The 22,807-nt window shown below is 48.2% G+C and overlaps 1 protein-coding gene across 1 annotated transcript in view; it reads right to left on the minus strand.

Moving 5' to 3' along the window:
• Nucleotides 1–1,148: 1,148 nt before the first annotated feature.
• PRORP (protein only RNase P catalytic subunit) overlaps nucleotides 1,149–22,807 on the minus strand; it is an 815,834-nt gene continuing 794,175 nt past the window's right edge. The window contains exon 7 of the mRNA XM_086936936.1: nucleotides 1,149–1,596. Within this exon, the coding sequence (XP_086793062.1) occupies nucleotides 1,465–1,596 (132 nt within the window). The 3' untranslated portion in view covers nucleotides 1,149–1,464. The remainder of the gene's footprint in view (nucleotides 1,597–22,807) is intronic.

Below are 22,807 nucleotides of genomic sequence, written 5' to 3' on the forward strand. Positions count from 1 at the left end.
CAGAAAGGGAGAGATAGGCTAGGTTGTCCATGAAACACCCATGATACAGAAAGGGAGAGAGAGGCTGGGTTGGCCATGAAACACCCATGATACAGAAAGGGAGAGAGAGGCTAGGTTGTCCATGAAACGCCCTTGATACAGAGAGGGGGAGACAGGCTGGCTTGGCCATGAAACTCCCATGATAGAGAGAGGGAGAGAGAGGCTGGGTTGGCCAAGAAACACCCATGATACAGAGAGGGAGAGAGAGGCCGGGTTGCCTATGAAACACCCATGATAGAAAGGGAGAGAGAGGCTGGGTTGCCCATGAATCACCCATGATATAGAGAGTGGGAGAGAGAGGCCGGGTTGCCCATGAACCACACATGATACAGAGAGGGAGAGAGAGGCTGGCTTGGCCATGAAACACCCATGATACAGAGAGGGGGAGAGAGGCTGGGTTGGCCATGAAACACCCATGATACAGAGATGGGGAGAGAGGATGGGTTGGCCATGAAACACCCATGATAGAGAGGGAGAGAGAGGCTGGCTTGGCCATGAAACACCCATGATACAGAGAGGGGGAGAGAGGCTGGGTTGGCCATGAAACACCCATGATAGAGAGGGAGAGAGAGGCTGGCTTGGCCATGAAACACCCATGATACAGAGAGGGGGAGAGAGGCTGGGTTGGCCATGAAACACCCATGATACAGAGAGGGGGAGAGAGGCTGGGTTGGCCATGAAACACCCATGATAGAGAGGGAGAGAGAGGCTGGCTTGGCCATGAAACACCCATGATACAGAGAGGGGGAGAGAGGCTGGGTTGGCCATGAAACACCCATGATACAGAGAGGGGGAGAGAGGCTGGGTTGGCCATGAAACACCCATGATAGAAAGGGAAAGAGAGGCTGGCTTGGACATGAAATACCCATGATAGAGAGGGAGAGAGAGGCTGGCTTGGACATGAAATACCCATGATAGAGAGGGAGAGAGAGGCTGGCTTGGCCATGGAGTCGCTGTGTGGTGTAAAGCCATGCTGCTTTGGCTATAGAGTCCATTTGCCAAAGAGAACAGAGGTTGGGAGTACAACTGGATCCTCTTGGAATTCCTGAACATGAAAATATACATTTTTTTCACAAACTATTGGTTCTTTCAAAAAGAAGGCACTGATAATTTGCACAACAAGCACACATTTTTATTTGTTTCCTGCTCTGTTGACTTTCGGGAGCTCATGGTGTGACCGAAGCGCCCACAGGGGGAGCCCTTGCAGTTTTCTCAAGTCCATCCACTCCACTCATCTCCGATGGAGCTGCCCAAGATCCAGGAGTACCGAAGGTGCCTGGATGACGACAGTGCTGGAGTCTTTGATCATGAGAAGCCTTCTACAGTGCCTTGTTACCACTATAGTCTGACAAGATCCCCTGGCTGCCAATCTGGACCTCGGTGTCCTCCTTCCCTCAATGCGGAGGTCTGAGGGCCTCAAACACGTCAGCCCCTCCTCACCAGGCACAACCACCTTCTGGGTACCTCATAGGTGGATCTCTCCACCGCATCTTCATCGTAGGGCACATGCCACGAGTCCCCAGTCGTCTGGACCACAGTGTCGTAACTGGCAACAGTCTAAGGACAGAAGAGGGCAGAGGATTAGAAAGGGCAACCCGTCAGGCATGCAGTCACAGACACGTGCAGGGCACAGTACACGAGGTGCAAGGGCCTAGTCCAGCACGCGTGCGCCAGCTCACAGTAGCGCGGTGGTGAGGACTAAAGCATTACTTGCACAATACCTCGAGTCAAGGCAGTACAAACAGCGCATCTTACTTAACAGTCATGGGAAGGGGGAATCAAATACTCACATCTTCTAACACATTTCAACTGTGATGTAGGACTTCTCATGGAACCATGTTGAACAGTGACTGGAGCACTGGAGCGCCACATCATAGAAAAGCCACAGTGTGGGGTTAAAGATGTGCCAGTAGACATGGGTTAGGTAAAGCGGTGCCCTCAGCGAAGAGCGAGGCTAAACGTATACCCGCACCCATGGGTGAAGCTAACGGTACACCCACAGCCATGGGTGGGGCTAATAGTATAACCGCAGCCATGGGTTCAGCTAATGGTACACCCGCAGCTATGGATGGGGTTTAAGTTAAACCCGCAGCCATGGATGTGGTTAAAGGTATAGCCACAGCCATGGTTGGGGTTAAACGTATACCTGCGCCCATGGGTGAGGCAAAGCTGTACCGGTATGGATGAGCGAGGCTTAACGTATACCTGCACCCATGGGTGACGCTAAAGGTATACTTGCATCTATGGGTGACGCTAAATGTATGCCCACAGCCATGACAGAGGCTAAACGTATACCCGCACCCATGGGTGAGGCAAAGTTGTACCCGCAGCGATGAGCAAGGCTTAATGCATACCTGCACCCATGGGTGAGGCAAAACTGTACCCGCTGCGATGAGCGAGGCTTAACGTATACCTGCACCCATGGGTGATGCTAAAGGTATACTTGTATACATGGATGACGCTAAAGGTATGCCCACAGCCATGAGCGAGGCTAAACGTGTACCCACAGCCATGGGTAGGGTTAAAGGTATACCCACAGCCATGGCAGGGGTTAAAGGTATCCCCGCAGCCATGGGTGGGGTTAAAGGTATACCCGCAGTCATGGCAGCGGTTAAAGGTATACCAGCAGCCATGGGTGGGGCTCAAGGTATACCTGGAGCCATGGCAGGGGTTAAAGGTATACCCGCAGCCATGGCAGGGGTTAAAGGTATACCAGCAGCCATGGGTGGGGCTCAAGGTATACCTGGAGCCATGGCAGGGGTTAAAGGTATACCCGCAGCCATGGCAGGGGTTAAAGGTATACCCACAGCCATGGCAGGGGTTAAGGGTATACCTGCAGCCATGGGTGGGGCTAAAGGTATACCCACAGCCATGGCAGAGGTTAAAGGTATCCCAACAGCCATGGCAGGGGTTAAAGGTATACCTGCAGCCATGGGTGGGGCTAAAGGTATACCCGCAGCCATGGGTGGGGTTAATACGGACACATCATCAACAGGTAGCGATACCACCCAAAAATCACAGAAAACCCAACCCATGAGAAAAATGCCAGACACCACCCCAGCAGAACAACCACTATGAGCATACCAACCGAAACTAATCCTTTTTTAGACCAAGGCCAATCACAAAAAGGAGACCCCGGAGAGGAAAAAGGAAAGGAAAAGGACAGAGAGCCACCCAACACGAGGAGTGTGACAGGAATCAGCAAGGACAAGGAAAATGTTAATGTTAATGTTAATGTTAATGTTAAGGGAAATTTATTGAGCGCACTGTCACCATGAGTTTCCTGGCGCTGATAGGACACTGAGGTTGAGCAAGAGGAGTTTAGTGGGGATGTGAAAAGAGCAGTGTTTTTAAAGATTTCCTAAAAGATAGGAGGGAGCAAGAGGTCTTGAGTGACAGTGGAAGAGAATTCCATAGCTTGGGAGCCAGGTGAGAGAAGCTGCGGCCGCCAGATTTAGTGAGTTTAAACCGGGGGATAACTAGAAGCTGAAGGTGGGTGGACCTCAAGGTGCGGGGAGGACGGTAAGGGGTGATCAGGGACTTCAGGAAAGCAGGGAAGGGACCAGTTAAGGCTTTGAAGACCAGGCAACAGACCTTGAAGGCTATTCTTTCACTGACTGGTAGCCAGTGTAGTTGATGTAACAGAGGTTTGGCCGACTGCCATCTAGGGATTTTAAATGCCAGTCTGGCAGCCTGGTTCTGGATGATCTGTAGCCTAGCCAGCTGGGATTTGGGGAGGCCATGGTATAGGGCGTTAGAGAAGTCCAAACGGGACAGCACCAAAGCTATTAAGACTTGTAGCAGGGCTTCGGAAGTCAGAAGATGGGCAACTTTCCGTATCCTGTATAGCTGGAACATACAGGAGGATGTTACAGCACTCACCTGGGCCTTGAGAGTGAGCTCAGAGTCAATAATGACCCCGAGACTCTTTACGCAGCAAGCGGGAGAGGGAGGTGACCCAAGCTCAGTTGGCCAGTACTGAGGGCCCCAATGGGGGGCACTTCTCCCAGGGAGGAGAAGCTCAGTTTTGCCAGGATTGAGCTTTAATTGATTTTGGTTCATCCAGTGTTGGATGTGTGTCATGACCGCCTGGAAGTTGGTGACAGCGTCAGGGGAGGTGAGGGGGAAAATAATTTGTAAATCGTCCGCGTAATTGAACACTGTGACGTCCCACCTACCTAGGGAGTGAAGGAGAGGTTGAAGGTATAAATTAAAAAGGAGGGGGGACAGAGAAGATCCCTGGGGAACCCCGCAGGATGAAGGAACACTGGTGGCGCTAAAGGGACCCAAGCTCACTGCTTGAGATCTACCCTCTAGGAAAGATTTGACCCAGGACAAGGCAGGCCCACAGACTCCGGCGGCCTCGACACGGTGGAGTAAGATGTTATGATCCACCGTGTCGAATGCCGCCGATAAGTCTAGTAGGACTAATGCCTGGGGGAGTCCTCTGTCAGCATTGCTTCTGAGGTTGTCCAGCACGGCGAGAATCACAGCCTCAGTGGAATGGGCTGGTCTAAAGCCGGCCTGGTTTATTTCCAGGAAGTTGGACTCCTCGATAAATTGCGAGAGGCAAGTAGTAACATGTGCCTCCAGGATTTTAGACAGGAAAGGCAAGAGGGAGATGGGCCGGTAGTTGGTGAGGACCGCTGGGTCCGCGCCAGGTTTTTTTAGCAGAGGCACCAGTACAGCCTCCTTAAACGACCTGGGGACTGTGCCAGAGTTAAGGGAGGTGTTGAGTAAGGGTAGGATACAGTGCGGAAGTGTGTGACAAAGGTCGCGAAGTACTGAAGGAGGACAACAGTCCTTGGGGGAACCGGATTTCACTCGGGTGGCCAACTTGGCAAGGGAGTCAGAATCGAGTGTGGGGAAACAGGACAAAGTGGAGATGTTAGCAGGGGGGGCTACAGCTGCAACTGAGGGGAGGGAATAGGGAATGGAATTTTTAAGAGAGGGAAAGAAAGGGAAAAAGAACTGAATCCAGAACAACTTGTGATCAACATAAGTGATTACCATCTCAAACCTAACGAGCTGCGACTCTTACAAAAGGTAACATCATTTGTACCAACGACGATCACTGACAGTTTGGAACTAGAAGTGAGCTTTTTTAAGCTCATGCGAAAACTACGACTACGGCATTTTTTTGACAACGTACTTCCAGAACAACCGAAGGAAGAGAAAGATCAACTACAAGGTTTACGTCCGCACAGCAGTTTTCAAGCACCTGTTAGTCACAAAACACTCGATATATTCGAGAAATTGGTCAAACAGGACCTAGTGAAGATCTAACACATAAAAGCAGAGAACAAAAATGTAACCCAAAAGGATTTAGATACCTTACGTAAGCTATCGGCCAATGAAAATATCATCTACACGAAGGCCGACAAAGGCAGAGCTTTAGTCATTATGAATAACTCTATGTACGAAGTGAAGGTGATGGAACACATCGCAGACACCAACACATATATGAAGTTGGACAATAACCCTACATCAGAATTCTTGAAAAACCTACTCAACATTGTTGAGAAGGCCCACGAACAGGGCATTATCACAGACAGAACAAAGAATTTTCTAATCAAGTCCAACCCGAGGAGCCCTACTTTACGAATGGTACCAAAAATACACAAAAACATCGTGGACTCCCCCCGATGAGACCAATTGTCTCGACTTGTGGTAGCCTCCACGAGCCGATTGGACAACTTTTGGACAAGTATCTCCAACCGACAGTGCAAGCCATGAGAACATACATTAAGAACACCACACAATTCCTTCTTAAATTACAGGAGGTAACCTTTGAACCGCAAGAACAGCTTATACTATGTACAGCGGATGTCCGCTCATTATACACCAGCATACCCCATTCCTTGGGTATAGAAGCTATTGATGAGGCATTACTTAACACAGATTTGGATTCTAGTTTCCAAACACTCCTGATGGAGCTCATGCTCTTCACGCTTTACCAAAGTTACTTGAAGTATCAAGATAAATGGTATCAACAGTTAACTGGAATGGCGATGGGCAACTCTGCAGCACCGGTATACGCCAGCATCTTTATGCAATGGTATGAGAACATGCACATCTCTGCCAAGAGAGAATGGACAGATAACCTCAAACTTATCATAAGATACATAGATGACATATTCATCACCTGGAAAAACTCTAAGGAGGAGCTACATACGGCTCTCATGAAATTCAACCAAGCAGACGATCGTATGCAATTAACTTGGGAGATATCTGAAACTTCAGTCAACTTTCTAGACGTCAAAGTCTCCTTAACCCCGGAAGGATTCACAACAGACCTGTTCGTAAAAACTACTGACAGAAACAATATGCTACATTTTTCTAGCTTCCATGAACCCAACCTTAAAAGGAAGCTACCGTTCTCACAGATGGCACATGTGAAAAGGATTACTTCAGACTCAAACATAGTGGACCAAAGGATCAATGAAACAGCAAAAAAATTCCTCAACAGAGGGTACCCTCAATCCACAATTGAAGAATCTAAAGAAAGGATCGCAAATATAACACGGACAAAACTATTATCACCAACAGTTAAGAAAGATCAGACCTGCGCTGTGGTAGTTTCAAAATTCTCCACCTCAAATGGGAAATTAAAAAAAACGATCCTGAAACATTGGGCACTCTTGAACCTAGAACCAGATTTTAATCAGATTTTCAACCTTCCACCCATATTTGCATTCACTAGAGCGCGTAACTTGGGTGAAATTCTACAAAACAAACCTACCTCAAAAATCAACTATTCAGGAACCAAACCATGTTTAAATTGTGGAAATTGTAACAGCGTAATCAAGGGTAACAAGATCAACCACCCTATGAAGGGACAGGAAATAAAACTCAAAGTGAACGCCACCTGTGATTCGAGCAACTTGATATATGCAATAAAATGTCCATGTGGGAAACTATACGTGGGTAAAACGGAACAACGTATGAAGGTGAGACTAACAGAACACAAATCGAACATTCGTTTAAAGAACATGAAATCATCTCTGTCAGCCCACTTCGTGGAAGAGCTACATAATATCTCTCAACTTAAATTTATCATCCTGGAAACTGTGTGTAAAACAGAAGGAAGGGACAGTACGAAACATCTACTCAGAAGAGAAAACTCCTGGATACAGAGACTTTCTACCCAGAAGCCTTTTGGCTTAAATGATAGAATCGAAATGTCATGCTACCTATAAGGAATGCTTAATGGACTACGATGTAGTAACTGTGACCGTTCACACAGATTAACTTAACTATGATATTTTACTTTATCTTGTCTTTTTAGGTTTTCTGTACGTATTCTTTATGTATTCTTTATGCATACTTTGAGGTAACACATGGGATGATCTCGCCATCACAGCGTGTCCCTACATACATCTAGTAGCCCCTTAGCTCAGATGGATCAAGCCGACTAACTGTACACTCAATACACGAGTTTGAATTCTTATAATGCATGCTATTCTTATTTTTTCATCTTAGCATTTTTATCGCACTCGGATAAATCTTAATTATTTACCTAGAGACCCCACATATTAACGGCGCTTTTTTACGCACCAGGTGCTCACTACAACTTGGACATCACAAACCATAGTCTGTCTTCCAGGCTATTGATCACGTGACCGCAACCATGTTTACATCCTAAACGCGGCTACCGGCGTCCTCGCTCTATGCCGGCGTTCGTAAGGAGTCCGCGGATTTGAAACCTCACTGAAGCATAACCCTTCAGCTTTAAGGTTAGTTAACCTAACGAGCCACCATATTTCCTTGCGCTCAGATTCATGAGGAGCGATTTGTTTATATTGATCCAGCGTTTTTTTTCGTTTGTTTTAGCTTTTACTCAGCTCCAAGTACAATCAGGCAGAAAGTGACGATAGGCTTGTAAGTGACACGGCTTTCCTCCAATTCATTTTTTCTTTGAAATTCAGGGGCCCACGGGTTATTTAAGGTGCCACATTTCCGTTGACACTCCCCAGCTTTACATCTCATAAACCACACGTGAACTTTGTCATATGAGACACCCAATAGGTTTATTAACACGTTGTTTATGTACATTTTTTTAGTGTCTGTTCCCTGATGAAGGGCATCCAGCAATGCCCGAAATGCATTGGATCTGCTAATAAGACATTGCCTGAGGTTGAAAATGTTTACAAGAAGGAATTACTAATGAATGAAAACTATGATGAATGAACATATGAATAAATAATATGTGAAGGAACCAATTTACAAAATTAGTGTGGAACTCTCTTTCTGGTAAGGAGATACGAGTGTGTGCCTAAAGGGATGGAGCTAGTGATCCACTAGCCTCACGTTAAGCTACTAGGGGTTAAAGGTATACCTGCAGCCATGGGTGGGGTTAAAGGTATACCCGCAGCCATGGGTGGGGTTAAAGGTATACCTGCAGCCATGGGTGGGGTTAAAGGTATACCCGCAGCCATGGGTGGGGTTAAAGGTATACCTGCAGCCATGGGTGGGAGGTATAACCTCAGCCATGGCAGGTGTTAAAGGTATACCTGCAGCCATGGGTGGGGTTAAAGGTATACCCGCAGCCATGGAAGGGGCTAAAGGTATACCCGCAGCCATGGCAGGGGTTAAAGGTATACCCGCAGCCATGGAAGGGGCTAAAGGTATACCCGCAGCCATGGAAGGGGCTAAAGGTATACCCGCAGCCATGGCAGGGGTTAAAGGTATACCCGCAGCCATGGCAGATGTTAAAGGTATACCCGCAGCCATGGGTGGGGTTAAACGTATACCCGCAGCCATGGAAGGGGTTAAAGGTATACCCGCAGCCATGACAGGGGTCAAAAGTATACCCGCAGCCATGGGTGGGGTTAAAGGTATACCCGCAGCCATGGAAGGGGCTAAAGGTATACCCGCAGCCATGGCAGGGGTTAAAGGTATACCCGCAGCCATGGAAGGGGCTAAAGGTATACCCGCAGCCATGGAAGGGGCTAAAGGTATACCCGCAGCCATGGCAGGGGTTAAAGGTATACCTGCAGCCATGGCAGATGTTAAAGGTATACCCGCAGCCATGGGTGGGGTTAAACGTATATCCGCAGCCATGGAAGGGGTTAAAGGTATACCCGCAGCCATGACAGGGGTCAAAAGTATACCCGCAGCCATGGGTGGGGTTAAAGGTATACCTGCAGCCATGGCAGGGGTTAAAGGTATACTCGCAGCCATGGGTGGGGTTAAAGGTATACCCGCAGCCATGAAAGGGGTTAAAGGTATACCCGCAGCCATGGGTGGGGTTAAAGGTATACCCGCAGCCATGGGTGGGGTTAAAGGTATACCTGCAGCCATGGGTGGGGTTAAAGGTATACCCGCAGCCATGGGTGGGGTTAAAGGTATACCCACAGCCATGGGTGGGGTTAAAGGTATACCCGCAACCATGGCAGGTGTTAAAGGTATACCCGCAGCCATGGGTGGGGTTAAAGGTATACCCGCAGCCATGGGTGGGGTTAAAGGTATACCCGCAGCCATGGCAGGTGTTAAAGGTATACCCGCAGCCATGGCAGGGGTTAAAGGTATACCCGCAGCCATGGTAGGGGTTAAAGGTATACCTGCAGCCATGGCAGGGGTTAAAGGTATATATCTGCAGGAGGGAGACCAACAACAGCAGAATTAAGTAGAGATGTAGGGGATTGCACCATCGGTTTAGCTCACCAAGCCTGGTGCAGGGGTGCCGTTTGACATCAGAGTCTTCTTACCAGAGCTAGACGCGGTCAGGGGAAGCCTCTGGATTCACACTGCAGGCACCTCCGTGGAGATCAAGAGAGGTCAGCCAACGCTGGACTCGAGGTCAGGATCGCTGGGGAGACTTCACTACACAGGTGAGCCATTCAGACTCGGTCCGTTGGCGTCATGTGCAGAGTGGGCAGGGATTGCGGTTCCAACTATATCCGGAGCCCTTAGAGATGATTTCTTCTGGACAGGTCCACTGTCCACGAGAGACTGGAGTCTTTTCTGAAGGCAGCCGTCCTCTCTGGGTTTTCAGAGGTCGCTGGCAGCAAGACAGGTCGCTGGTTTGAAGGCCCCAGGCTGGTAAGGCTGGGGCTAAGGCAGTTGTTGTCTTCAGTCTGCAGAGAAGCCTTCTTTCTTCATAGGTTGTCACAGAATTAGTTTCTAGTTCTGGAGGAGCCACCTAAATACAATATTTAGGGGCTTTTTAGGGGAGTAGCAGGTAGGGCCAATGGGCACCTTACCTGGGGTGACTACAACCTCTATTATGCCACCCTCCTGTGGGAGGGGGCATACACCCAACTCTGACTGGAGGGGTCTTCCCATCCTCAAGATGGCAGGGACTGAAAGATGAGCCTCACCTTGCCTCCCCCACCTTAGGGGTAGTGTGGCAGAGGGGAGGCGCACCTCCTATTCTCCTAGGTGTTCCCGGTGGTTTTCTCACCCAAAGTGGTGGTGAGAACTGGGAGCTGTCATCTGCTGCTAGCAGCAGAGATTGGAGGTCGCATTACCAAGGTGGCAGGCCTTTGAAGCTTCCCCTTCGAGCACTGGCCCATCCTGGGAGAGGAGGTGTGACACCTCTGCCCAGGAAGTGCATTGTTTCTGGTGCCAGAGAGCAGTGGTTCTCTACCCAGGGGGTCCAGAAACAAGTCTGGTGGTGGCTGACTCCCTACAGCCAGTCAGAGACTAAACCAAGGTTTGCAGGTTTTCAGGGGATACCTCTGAGGTGCCTCTGAGTATATGGTACAATGAATTCCACACGGACATCAGTGTGGGTTTATTGAAATGAGAAGTTTGGTACCAAACACTCCTGTGTTCAGTGAAGCCATCTTGGTGCTGTGGAACTCGAGTTGTCAAGTTTCCAGCCCATGTACTCGCTTTGGCTTCCCTGGCACTTACAATATTAAGGAATGGACCCTAATATTGTAGGGGCATATCAGCTCTTGGAGGTAGGCCCTCACCTGTGGTTTAGTGTGCCCTGCCTTACGGCTGTGAGGCCTACTAGAGGGGGACTTACCTATGCCTTCAGGCAGTGCTGGCTGGCATGGTATCCAGGCAGGTTGCATTGCCGACTGTCGTTCTCTCCCTCACAGAGCCATGCAAGCTGCAAAGGCAGAGACATGGTGCCAGTAAAGGCCCAGAAGGTATCAGAGTGCTTCACATGAGGATTGGTGAGTTACAAGTTACAAATTACATCCTTTACAAGAGTATAGTAGCACACAGGACAAAGAAAACAATGTTACGTTAGTTCGTCTTCATACAGACCATTTACTGCAGGCCTATGTTGTCAATGCCCTTTTCGATTGTAAATAGTGTACATATCCCTAAATTAATTTGGAACTCTCCATACAGATGTTTGAACGTCTGGTGCAGTTTGTTTTCTTAGAAAAGTCATAACGGAGCGTGTGGCCTGGCTTGGTCCTAAGAGCTAATCCACAAGCCATCAAGGATTTAACATATGCACACCACAAAGCAAACATCATTTACAAATGTAAGGATGCTTTAAAATTCAAAAACGTATATTTGATTAACATTTCTGTTTCCAGTTAATATAATAGATTATAGCTAGGGCTCCCGGTTTTATGGTATTTATTTTTGCCATTTCCGTCTGTATTTACGGTTACCATTTACTAGGGACTCACAGGGGTTTGAAGTACCAATTGTGGACATGTTTTAGGGAAGAAGCACTGGCCCAGGGGACCTGGTTGGCAGGGACCCTGTGCACTGTAATTGAAACCACATCAAAACCACTCAAAAAAGTGGGGGCTAACCATGCAAAATGAGGCACTTTATCACACCCAAATGGTCCTCATTTCTTCAGAGTAAAGCCTTCTTAAGTTTCAATCCGGTTTCTTCACAATCTTACCCTCCAAATAACTGTTACAATCTAGAAGAAAGACCAAAATATGCAGCACTTCCGGACTGTGAATCTGATGAGTCAAGCAGAAGAGCCGCAACCCGCCCCTCCAAGCACCGCTTCCTTAAAGAGGAGATTTCGACTGAAACTGCGGCTGAACTTCTGGGAAAGATGAAGCCTCGAGTCCCTCTTGTAATCCTGCTCGTTTTCCGGGAAGGATGAAGCCATCAGGCTCTCTTGTAATCCTGCTCGTCTTCCGGGAAAGATGAAGCCTCCAGGCTCCCTTGCAATCCTGCTCGTCTTCCGGGAAAGATGAAGCCTCCAGGCTCCCTTGCAATCCAGCTCGTCTTCTGGGAAAGATGAAGTCTCCAGGCTCTCTTAGCAATCCTGCTCATCTTTGGGGAAAAATGAAGTCTCCAGGCTCTCTTGCAATCCTGCTCGTCTTCCTGGAAATATGAAGCCGTCAGGCTCTATTGCAATCCTGCTCGTCTTCTTGGAAATATGAAGCCGTCAGGCTCTCTTGCAATCCTGCTCGTCTTCTGGGAAAGATGAAGCCTCCAAGCTCTCTTGCAATCCTGCTGGTCTTTGGGGAAAGATGAAGCCTCCAGTCTCTCTTGCAATCCTGGTCGCCTTCCAGGAAAGATGAAGCCTCCAGGCTCTCTTGCAATCCTGCTCGTCTTCTTGGAAATATGAAGCCGTCAGGCTCTCTTGCAATCCTGCTCGTCTTCTGGGAAAGATGAAGTCTCCAGGCGCTCTTGCAATCCTGCTCGTCTTCTTGGAAATATGAAGCCGTCAGGCTCTTTTGCAATCCTGCTCGTCTTCTAGGAAAGATGAAGTCTCCAGGCTCTCTTGCAATCCTGCTCGTCTTCTAGGAAAGATAAAGTCTCTAGGCTCTCTAGCAATCCTGCTCGTCTTTGGGGAAATATGAAGCCTCCAGTCTCTCTTGTAATCCTGCTCGTCTTCCAGGAAAGATGAAGCCGCCAGGCTCTCTTGCAATCCTGCTCGTCTTTAGGGGAAGATGAAGCCTGCAGGCTCTCTTGCAATCCTACCACTCTCCCCGAAAGATGAAGCCATCAGGCTCTCTTGCAATACTGCTCGTCATCGGGGAAAGACGAACCCCCCCAGGCTCTCTTGCAATCATGGTCATCTTCTGGGAAAAACGAAGCCTCCAGGCCCTCTTGCAATCATGGTCATCTTCTAGGAAAGATGAAGCCTTCGGGCTCTCTTGCAATCCTGATTGTCTTCTTGGAAATATGAAGCCGCCAGGCTCTCTTGCAATCCTGCTCGTCTTCTTGGAAATATGAAGCTGTCAGGCTCTCTTGCAATCCTGCTCGTCTTCTAGGAAAGATGAAGTCTCCAAGCTCTCTTGCAATCCTGCTCGTCTTTGGGGAAATATGAAGCCTCCAGTCTCTCTTGAAATCCTGCTCGTCTTCCAGGAAAGATGAAGCCTCCAGGCTCTCTTGCAATCCTGCTCGTCTTTAGGCGAAGATGAAGCCTGCAGGCTCTCTTGCAATCCTACCACTCTCCCCGAAAGATGAAGCCATCAGGCTCTCTTGCAATCCTGCTCCTCTTCTAGGAAAGATGAAGCCTCCAGGCTCTCTTGCAATCCTGCTCGTCTTTAGGGGAAGATGAAGTCTCCAGGATCTCTTGCAATTCTGCTCGTCTTTAGGGGAAGATGAAGCCACCAGGCTCTCTTGCAATACTGCTCGTCCTCGGGGAAAGACGAACCCCCCCAGGCTCTCTTGCAATCCTGGTCATCTTCTGGGAAAAACGAAGCCTCCAGGCTCTCTTGCAATCATGGTCATCTTCTGGGAAAAACGAAGCCTCCAGGCTCTCTTGCAATCATGGTCATCTTCTAGGAAAGATGAAGCCTTCGGGCTCTCTTGCAATCCTGCTCGTCTTCTAGGAAAGATGAAGCCTCCAGGCTCTCTTGCAATCCTACCACTCTTCCCAAAAGATGAAGCCATCTGGCTCTCTTGCAATCATGGTCATCTTCTGGGAAATATGAAGCCTTCAGGCTCTCTTGCAATCAAGGTCATCTTCTGGGAAAGATGAAGCCTCCAAGCTCTCTTGCAATCCTGCTGGTCTTTGGGGAAAGATGAAGCCTCCAGTCTCTCTTGCAATCCTGGTCGCCTTCCAGGAAAGATGAAGCCTCCAGGCTCTCTTGCAATCCTGCTCGTCTTCTTGGAAATATGAAGCCGTCAGGCTCTCTTGCAATCCTGCTCGTCTTCTGGGAAAGATGAAGTCTCCAGGCGCTCTTGCAATCCTGCTCGTCTTCTTGGAAATATGAAGCCGTCAGGCTCTCTTGCAATCCTGCTCGTCTTCTAGGAAAGATGAAGTCTCCAGGCTCTCTTGCAATCCTGCTCGTCTTCTAGGAAAGATAAAGTCTCCAGGCTCTCTAGCAATCCTGCTCGTCTTTGGGGAAATATGAAGCCTCCAGTCTCTCTTGTAATCCTGCTCGTCTTCCAGGAAAGATGAAGCCGCCAGGCTCTCTTGCAATCCTGCTCGTCTTTAGGGGAAGATGAAGCCTGCAGGCTCTCTTGCAATCCTACCACTCTCCCCGAAAGATGAAGCCATCAGGCTCTCTTGCAATACTGCTCGTCATCGGGGAAAGACGAACCCCCCCAGGCTCTCTTGCAATCATGGTCATCTTCTGGGAAAAACGAAGCCTCCAGGCCCTCTTGCAATCATGGTCATCTTCTAGGAAAGATGAAGCCTTCGGGCTCTCTTGCAATCCTGATTGTCTTCTTGGAAATATGAAGCCGCCAGGCTCTCTTGCAATTCTGCTCGTCTTCTTGGAAATATGAAGCTGTCAGGCTCTCTTGCAATCCTGCTCGTCTTCTAGGAAAGATGAAGTCTCCAAGCTCTCTTGCAATCCTGCTCGTCTTTGGGGAAATATGAAGCCTCCAGTCTCTCTTGAAATCCTGCTCGTCTTCCAGGAAAGATGAAGCCTCCAGGCTCTCTTGCAATCCTGCTCGTCTTTAGGCGAAGATGAAGCCTGCAGGCTCTCTTGCAATCCTACCACTCTCCCCGAAAGATGAAGCCATCAGGCTCTCTTGCAATCCTGCTCGTCTTCTAGGAAAGATGAAGCCTCCAGGCTCTCTTGCAATCCTGCTCGTCTTTAGGGGAAGATGAAGTCTCCAGGCTCTCTTGCAATCCTGCTCGTCTTTAGGGGAAGATGAAGCCACCAGGCTCTCTTGCAATACTGCTCGTCCTCGGGGAAAGACGAACCCCCCCAGGCTCTCTTGCAATCCTGGTCATCTTCTGGGAAAAACGAAGCCTCCAGGCTCTCTTGCAATCATGGTCATCTTCTGGGAAAAACGAAGCCTCCAGGCTCTCTTGCAATCATGGTCATCTTCTAGGAAAGATGAAGCCTTCGGGCTCTCTTGCAATCCTGCTCGTCTTCTAGGAAAGATGAAGCCTCCAGGCTCTCTTGCAATCCTACCACTCTTCCCAAAAGATGAAGCCATCTGGCTCTCTTGCAATCATGGTCATCTTCTGGGAAATATGAAGCCTTCAGGCTCTCTTTCAATCATGGTCATCTTCTGGGAAAGATTAAGCCTTCAGGCTCTTTTGCAATCCTACCACTCTTCCCGAAAGATGAAGCCATCAGGCTCTCTTGCAATACTGCTCGTCTTCGGGGAAAGACGAAGCCTTCAGACTCTCTTGCAATCCTGGTCATCTTCTGGGAAAGATGAAGCCTTCAGGCTCTCTTGCAATCTTGCTCGCCTTCCGGGAAAGTTGACGGCTCCAGGCTCTCTTGCAATCCTGCTCGCCTTCTGGGCAAGATTAAGCCGTCAGGCTCTCTTGCAATCCTGCTCGCCTTCTGGGCAAGATGAAGCCGTCAGGCTCTCTTGCAGTGCTGCTGATTTTCTGGGAACGATGAAGCCTCCGGGCTCTCTTGCAATCCTGCTCGCCTTCCGGGCAAGATTAAGCCGTCAGGCTCTCTTGCAGTGCTGCTGATCTTCTGGGATAGATGAAGCCTCCGGGCTCTCTTACGATCTTGCTCCCTACAAACACTGTTTGCATCTCATCAGCAATATCGGCTGCTCTTTTGAATACTTTCACTTTGCAACTTCCTAAAAGTTTGAATCGTACAAATACTTAGCCTCCTCTGACATACACCTTGAATCCTCCTGAAATTAGCAGCTCCCGCCCAGCTGCCAACCGCTCATAATGTTCTAAACAGAGAGAAAGAACAGTTTACATTCAACTTCCAAATAATCAGTTCTCTTCTGGACACACAGAAGGAAGACTTCTTCTGGGACATGGCTCTTCTGGCCATGCGGGGCAAGGATCTCTCCTCAGTTGTCAATGACATTGCCCATTCTTGTGGTCTTCAGCATGATTGATGATGGGGTACTTTTGGCCCATTTTCAGCAGATCATCAAGACTGTCTCTAGGTCCAGGTTCACCACATGCCTACTCTCACCTCCTCAGCGCCTGGATACCCTCACGAGTGACAAGCAGCACTCTACACTACATATCATAGCAAAGGTGGAAAACAAAATCCAAGCAGGTTTAAAAAAAAAAAATCCAGCCACGGATCCCAACAGGTCCTCATGAACTTGCCCGTGTTTTCCTGTCTCTTGTGCTGCTTGGAGTCCACGTCTACCCATAAATGGTCATGTTCAACCTGTTTTCCCCGCATTTCCATTTTTCAGAGTTAAGCCAACAATACTTGAATTTACAGTAGGCCTTGGCGGTAAATTCTGCTCCGCTCGCGGAATTTGCAGAATTTGGGTAATTTTGCGTTCCTCGGAGAGCGCGGAATTGCCAAAAATTCTGCGATCCTCTGAATGTTTTGCTTGTTCAAGCTTTCAAAAGCGTGTTCGCAAGATATTTCTCCCCGAGCATGCAAACAGTGTTCACGAACAGGAAAAAAGCTTTGCCAATAGGAAAAAAGCATCACGAACAGGCGGAACAAGCAATTCCGCGTGTTTGTGGAACTTTTGCATGCTCGCAGAGATTTTTTAACGTTTCACAGAGACTCCCCTACTTTACAGCAATGCCGCAATGCTCTCTGACCAGCATTTGCAGCTAGAATGCTACCTTGAAGCCATCAGACTGCTCTCTGACCAGCATTTGCAGCTAGAATGCTACCTTGAAGCCATCAGACTGCTCTCTGACCAGCATTTGCAGCTGGAATGCTGCCTTGCAGCCATCAGACTGCTCCCTTACCAGCATTTGCAGCTAGAATGCTATCTTGAAGCCATCAGACTGCTCTCTGACCAGCATTTGCAGCAAGAATGCTACCTTGAAGCCATCAGACTGCTCTCTGACCAGCATTTGCAGCTAGAATGCTACCTTGAAGCCATCAGACTGTTCTCTGCCAGCATTTGCAGCTGGAATGCTACCTTGAAGCCGTCAGACTGCTCTCTGACCAGCATTTGCAGCTGGAAAGCTACCTTGAAGCCATCAGACTGCTCTCTGACCAGCATTTGCAGCTGGAATGCTACCTTGAAGCCATCAGACTGCTCTCTGACCAGCATTTGCAGCTAGAATGCTACCTTGAAGCCATCAGACTGCTCTTTGACCAGCATTTGCAGCTGGAATGCTACCTTGAAGCCATCAGACTGCTCTCTGACCAGCATTTGCAGCTGGAATGCTACCTTGAAGCCATCAGACTGCTCTCTGACCAGCATTTGCAGCTAGAATGCTACCTTGAAGCCATCAGACTGCTCTCTGACCAGCATTTGCAGCTAGAATGCTACCTTGAAGCCATCAGACTGCTCTCTGACCAGCATTTGCAGCTAGAATGCTACCTTGCAGCCATCAGACTGCTCCCTTACCAGCATTTGCAGCTAGAATGCTACCTTGAAGCCATCAGACTGCTCTCTGACCAGCATTTGCAGCTGGAATGCTACCTTGAAGCCATCAGACTGCTCTCTGACCAGCATTTGCAGCTAGAATGCTACCTTGAAGCCATCAGACTGCTCTCCGGCCAGCATTTGCAGCTAGAATGCTACCTTGAAGCCATCAGACTGCTCTCTGACCAGCATTTGCAGCTAGAATGCTACCTTGCAGCCATCAGACTGCTCTCTGACCAGCATTTGCAGATAGAATGCTACCTTGCAGCCATCAGACTGCTCTCTGACCAGCATTTGCAGCTAGAATGCTACCTTGAAGCCATCAGACTGCTCTCTGACCAGCATTTGCAGCTAGAATGCTACCTTGAAGCCATCAGACTGCTCTCTGACCAGCATTTGCAGCTGGAATGCTACCTTGCAGCCATCAGACTGGAGGACGTGTTTCCATATGTGTCACAGTAAACCTGTCTCAACATGGTTGCTTTCTCGTCGGGCTACCAGACTTGCTTTTTTGTTAAATCTAAACCGATCCGTAGTAAATACAGGTGCGCCTAACCTGGATTACTCGGATCCACCCCCTTCTCTCAGCTGGGCTGTGAGATAGAGCGCATACATTCAGGGTGCGCTGGATGAACTCAGGCTCACAAGGGGCTGATGTGCACACTTGACCAGACCTGCTCCTCAGGTGCTCCCTTTACACGCTCCCTTTAAGGATTCTATACATCGCCCACATACGTCGCTGTATGTGTGCCGCTGTCTCTCAGAAGCAGGTATCCCTGAGATCACAAGGTGTACCTTACTTCGATCTACAGGTCACCACGTCTTAAATCCTGCACTTCACGCATGGCTGTGTCATGTCTAGCAGGGCTTTCATGGTACCACATGCCTACAGGCCAGGCCTGGTTGTATGTAACATGGGGGCCCATTAACCCTTTACAGTGAGCACGTGTGAGGCGCAGGGTCGAGGAAGTTCATTGTTTTGAGTTCTCATTTGCGAGATTACTAGATTAGTTCAGCTGTAGATTGACAATAATTGCGCTAAAAAAACACTCAAAACACAGCAGAAAATAATCTTCCATTCTGTGGCCCACATGACTACATGTGTGTAGTGATTTACAATGCAATGCTGTCCAGCCTAGCACAGAACATGCTTGGAAGGAAGACATAAGCAGCACTGGTTAAGGAAGCTTGCTTTTCAAGCGTTTCACTAACAGAGGCATTGTTTGTGCTATTATAAGAGGCTGCACAGGAACTTTGCGTCTCCAAACGGCAGATACGGAGACTGGCTGCCCGGGGGGCCACGCCGGAGAGATGTTATCAGACTGCAGGCCCGACAAGTTTCTGAGGTTAGTTCCATGACTTGGCATAAATCAGGTCTGGAGATTACTTATAGCTCAGCCTATATGATAACCATGAGGCGGATAACATATACAATATTTCCATGGCTTGGCTTGACATAAGACAGGTCGCGAGGTTACTCGGCCTATATAATAAACATGAAGCAGATAATACATTTACAACTAGCTACCCGGCCACGCGTTGCTGTGGCTCTATCAAAAACACGTGCGTATTCGACTCCAACGTTGTGTATATAAAAACACGCCTCTATTCAAATCCAACGTTGTGTCAAAATTTGCATATTCGACACGCGCGTATTCGAATCCAACGTTGTGTATATAAAAACACGCCTCTATTCGAATCCAACGTTGTGTCAAAATTTCAAATCAATCGGTGAAGAACTTTCGGAGACTTACGATTTTGAACAAACGAACATTTACATTTTTATTTATATAGATAGTTACATGGCTTGGCGTAAAACAGGTAGGGAGATTACTGATAGCTCATACTATATAATAACCATGAAGCGGATAACATATATACGATAGTTTCATGGCGTGGCATAAGACATGTAGGGAGATTGTAATTGTGAGGGAATTTATAAAGCACTGGAATCACCTGCCGAGGGATATCTCTGCGCTGCAGCAAAGACAAAGAACAGGGCAGGCACAAATCAGTACCGGAATAATTCTGTCTTAAGGAGTTTCCTGAATCGAGAAAGACTGGGGCCTCATTGGGGCAGTTCAGGCTGGACTGTTCCCATGAGGCACAGGGTCACGGCTGATTTGCATATGGCCATGTCTGAACTGGGGTGGTGTGGTGAGCAAAATAACGATGGATAAAACCCATATCTGTGACTGGGGGTGAATGTTTGGCCACTGTGCAACATTCCGTCCATTATCTTGTGTGTTTTAAGTGTTAAGGATGTCACAGATAGCAGGCGCCCGGAGTGGGGCAAGTAAGGCAAACGCATATGCTGGTATAATATGGCATAATATCAAGGGCAGAGACGGATTTTGATGTTATCAACATGGCTTCTACTTGAGAAGTCTGTATCGCATTAAAGTGTTGGAGGCCCACCACAGACAATCTCAGAGTACAGGCAGCAGATTTGAAGAATCCAGGGAATTAGAAACCTGAGGGAATTGATCACAGATTAAGTTTATTTTTCAATTAAAAGTAATTGGCTATCTTGTCACATAGTTCTCGGGAAGGAGGAATTTGTGAACTACAAGCGGTGGGGTTGAAGAAAGTGCTAAAAATTTTGTAGAGTTCTTTTGTTGAATTGCCTGCTTGATTGAGCTTTAGAATAACATGGACTTTCTGTGCCTTTCTTAGATTTTTATGGTAAGAGCTTCTTTAATATTAAGTTTCTCCATTTCCATATGGGTTCTGCACTAAAGTTTGTCCAGGTTTTTACATTTCGATTTTTCGTTGCGTAGATCCTGGATGTACCAGGCTGCGCGTTTTTTTATGGCCGTTGCTTTGTTGTCATTTTAGAGGGGCAAGTACCGTTCTTACAGCCTCATAAGAGACCCTAAGCTTTTTGTCTGTGTCCATAAGCCCATCAAATGTTGGGGGGACAAAGTATTTGTTGAAGGCATCAAGAGTAACTTTGTGCCATTGTGTTTTATGGCTGTGCGGTTTGTGCGCAGGAGCTTGAGATTCAACACAGCCCTTGATCTGAAATGGAATAAAAAAGGGGTCTGACCAGATTATTGGGCAGGGAGGATCATCAGATATACAGGGTGAATTAGTGAGTAGGATATCCAGCGTATGACCTGCCGAATGGGTAGCTCCTGTATTGATCTTTGCGAGGCCCAATACCGCCATATCGGCGAGAAGATTAGCTGTATCTCTATTCTCGTGGTCTTCACCATCGATATTGAAATCCCCCAATAACAAGAAGTGTTGAACAGTTATTGATAGCTCAGCCCACATAATAATCAGGAGGACCATAACATATATATAATAATTACATGGCTTGGCTTGGCATAAGCCAGGTAGGGAGATCACTGATAGCTCCGCCTATATGATAACCATGAGGTGGATAACATATATACAAAAGCTGGGTAGGGATTAGACTAATCTATCAAGGGAAGCAGGGATGTGAGATGTAAAATGCTTTGGGTTTTTCTGATATTCATGTTGTTTTATGCAGTGACGGCTGAGAATACCACTGTAAATACCATCACACTGATACATAGGATGTTTGTGCTGAAAGTGCGTAATAAATATTTCACTATAAATAATGAAATCTCAACAGCTTTGTGTGTCTATTGCTTCTGGAGCTGGTGAGGGTTGTGCACTTACAGACCCCTCAATGAGGAAGATATCTCTGGCAAGCTTCTCTGACTCATAACACTTTAAACAAGCATCCTCCCCTGGGGGCTAAGGAGCTCTAAGCAGGTGCGGCCCCAACCCCAAGCTTGGAAGTTTACGGCAGCTGCTGGTGGTCCTGTCCTATACGTCTGGAGGTCTGCTCGCTGTACTTCTTTAATGCTCCCTGGACTTCTTTAATGCTTGCTAGTATTCTTTAATGCTCGCTAGTATTCTTTAATGCTCGCTAGTATTCTTTAATGCTCCCTGGACTTCTTTAATGCTCGCTAGACTTCTTTAATGCTCGCTAGACTTCTTTAATGCTCGCTAGACTTCTTTAATGCTCGCTGGACTTCTTTAATGCTCGCTAGACTTCTTTAATGCTCGCTAGACTTCTTTAATGCTCGCTAGACTTCTTTAATGCTCGCTAGACTTCTGGACTTCTTTAATGCTCGCTAGACTTCTTTAATGCTCGCTAGACTTCTTTAATGCTCGCTAGACTTCTTTAATGCTGGCCGGACTTCTTTAACGCTCGCTCGGTGACTTTTTCACCGCTTGCTGGACAACTTCTATACCGCTCGTTGGACGACTTCTTTACTGCTCGTTGGACGACTGCTTTACCGCTCGTTGGACGACTGCTTAACCGCTCGTTGGACGACTGCTTTACCGCTCGTTGGACGACTGCTTTACCGCTCGTTGGACGACCGCTTTACCGCTTGTTGGACGACTGCTTTACCACTCGTTGGACGACTTCTTTACCGCTCGCTGGACGACTGCTTTACCACTCGCTGGACGACTGCTTACCACTCGCTGGACGACTGCTTTACCGCTCGCTGGACGACTGCTTTACCGTTCGTTTGACGACTTCTTTACCGCTCGCTGGACGACTTCTTTACCGCTCCGGACGACTTCTTTACCGCTCCGGACGACTTCTTTACCGCTCACTGGATGACTGCTTTACCGCTCACTGGACGACTGCTTTACCTCTCGCTGGACGACTGCTTTACCTCTCGCTGGACGACTGCTTTACTGCTCGCTGGACGATTGCTTTACCGCTCGCTGGACGACTGCTTCACCGCTTGCTGGACGACTTCTTTACCACTCGATTGACGACTTCTTTACCGCTCGATCAACGACTTCTTCACCGCTCGATGGACGACTTCTTTATCGCTCGATGGACGACTTCTTTACCGCTCGATGGACGACTTCTTTACCGCTCGATGGACGACTTCTTTACCGCTCGATGGACGACTTCTTTACCGCTCGATGGACGACTTCTTTACCGCTCGCTGGACGACTGCTTTACAGCTCGCTGGACGACTGCTTTACAGCTCGCTGGACGACTGCTTTACAGCTCGCTGGACTACTTCTTTACCGCTCGTTGGACTACTTCTTTACTGCTCACTGGACGTCTTCTTTACCGCTCGCTGGACGTCTTCTTTACCGCTCGCTGGATACCTTCTTTACAGCTCGCTGGATGACT

The sequence above is a fragment of the Lissotriton vulgaris genome, chromosome 9 (assembly GCF_964263255.1).
Source record: "Lissotriton vulgaris chromosome 9, aLisVul1.2, whole genome shotgun sequence".
Lineage (NCBI taxonomy): Eukaryota > Metazoa > Chordata > Amphibia > Caudata > Salamandridae > Lissotriton > Lissotriton vulgaris.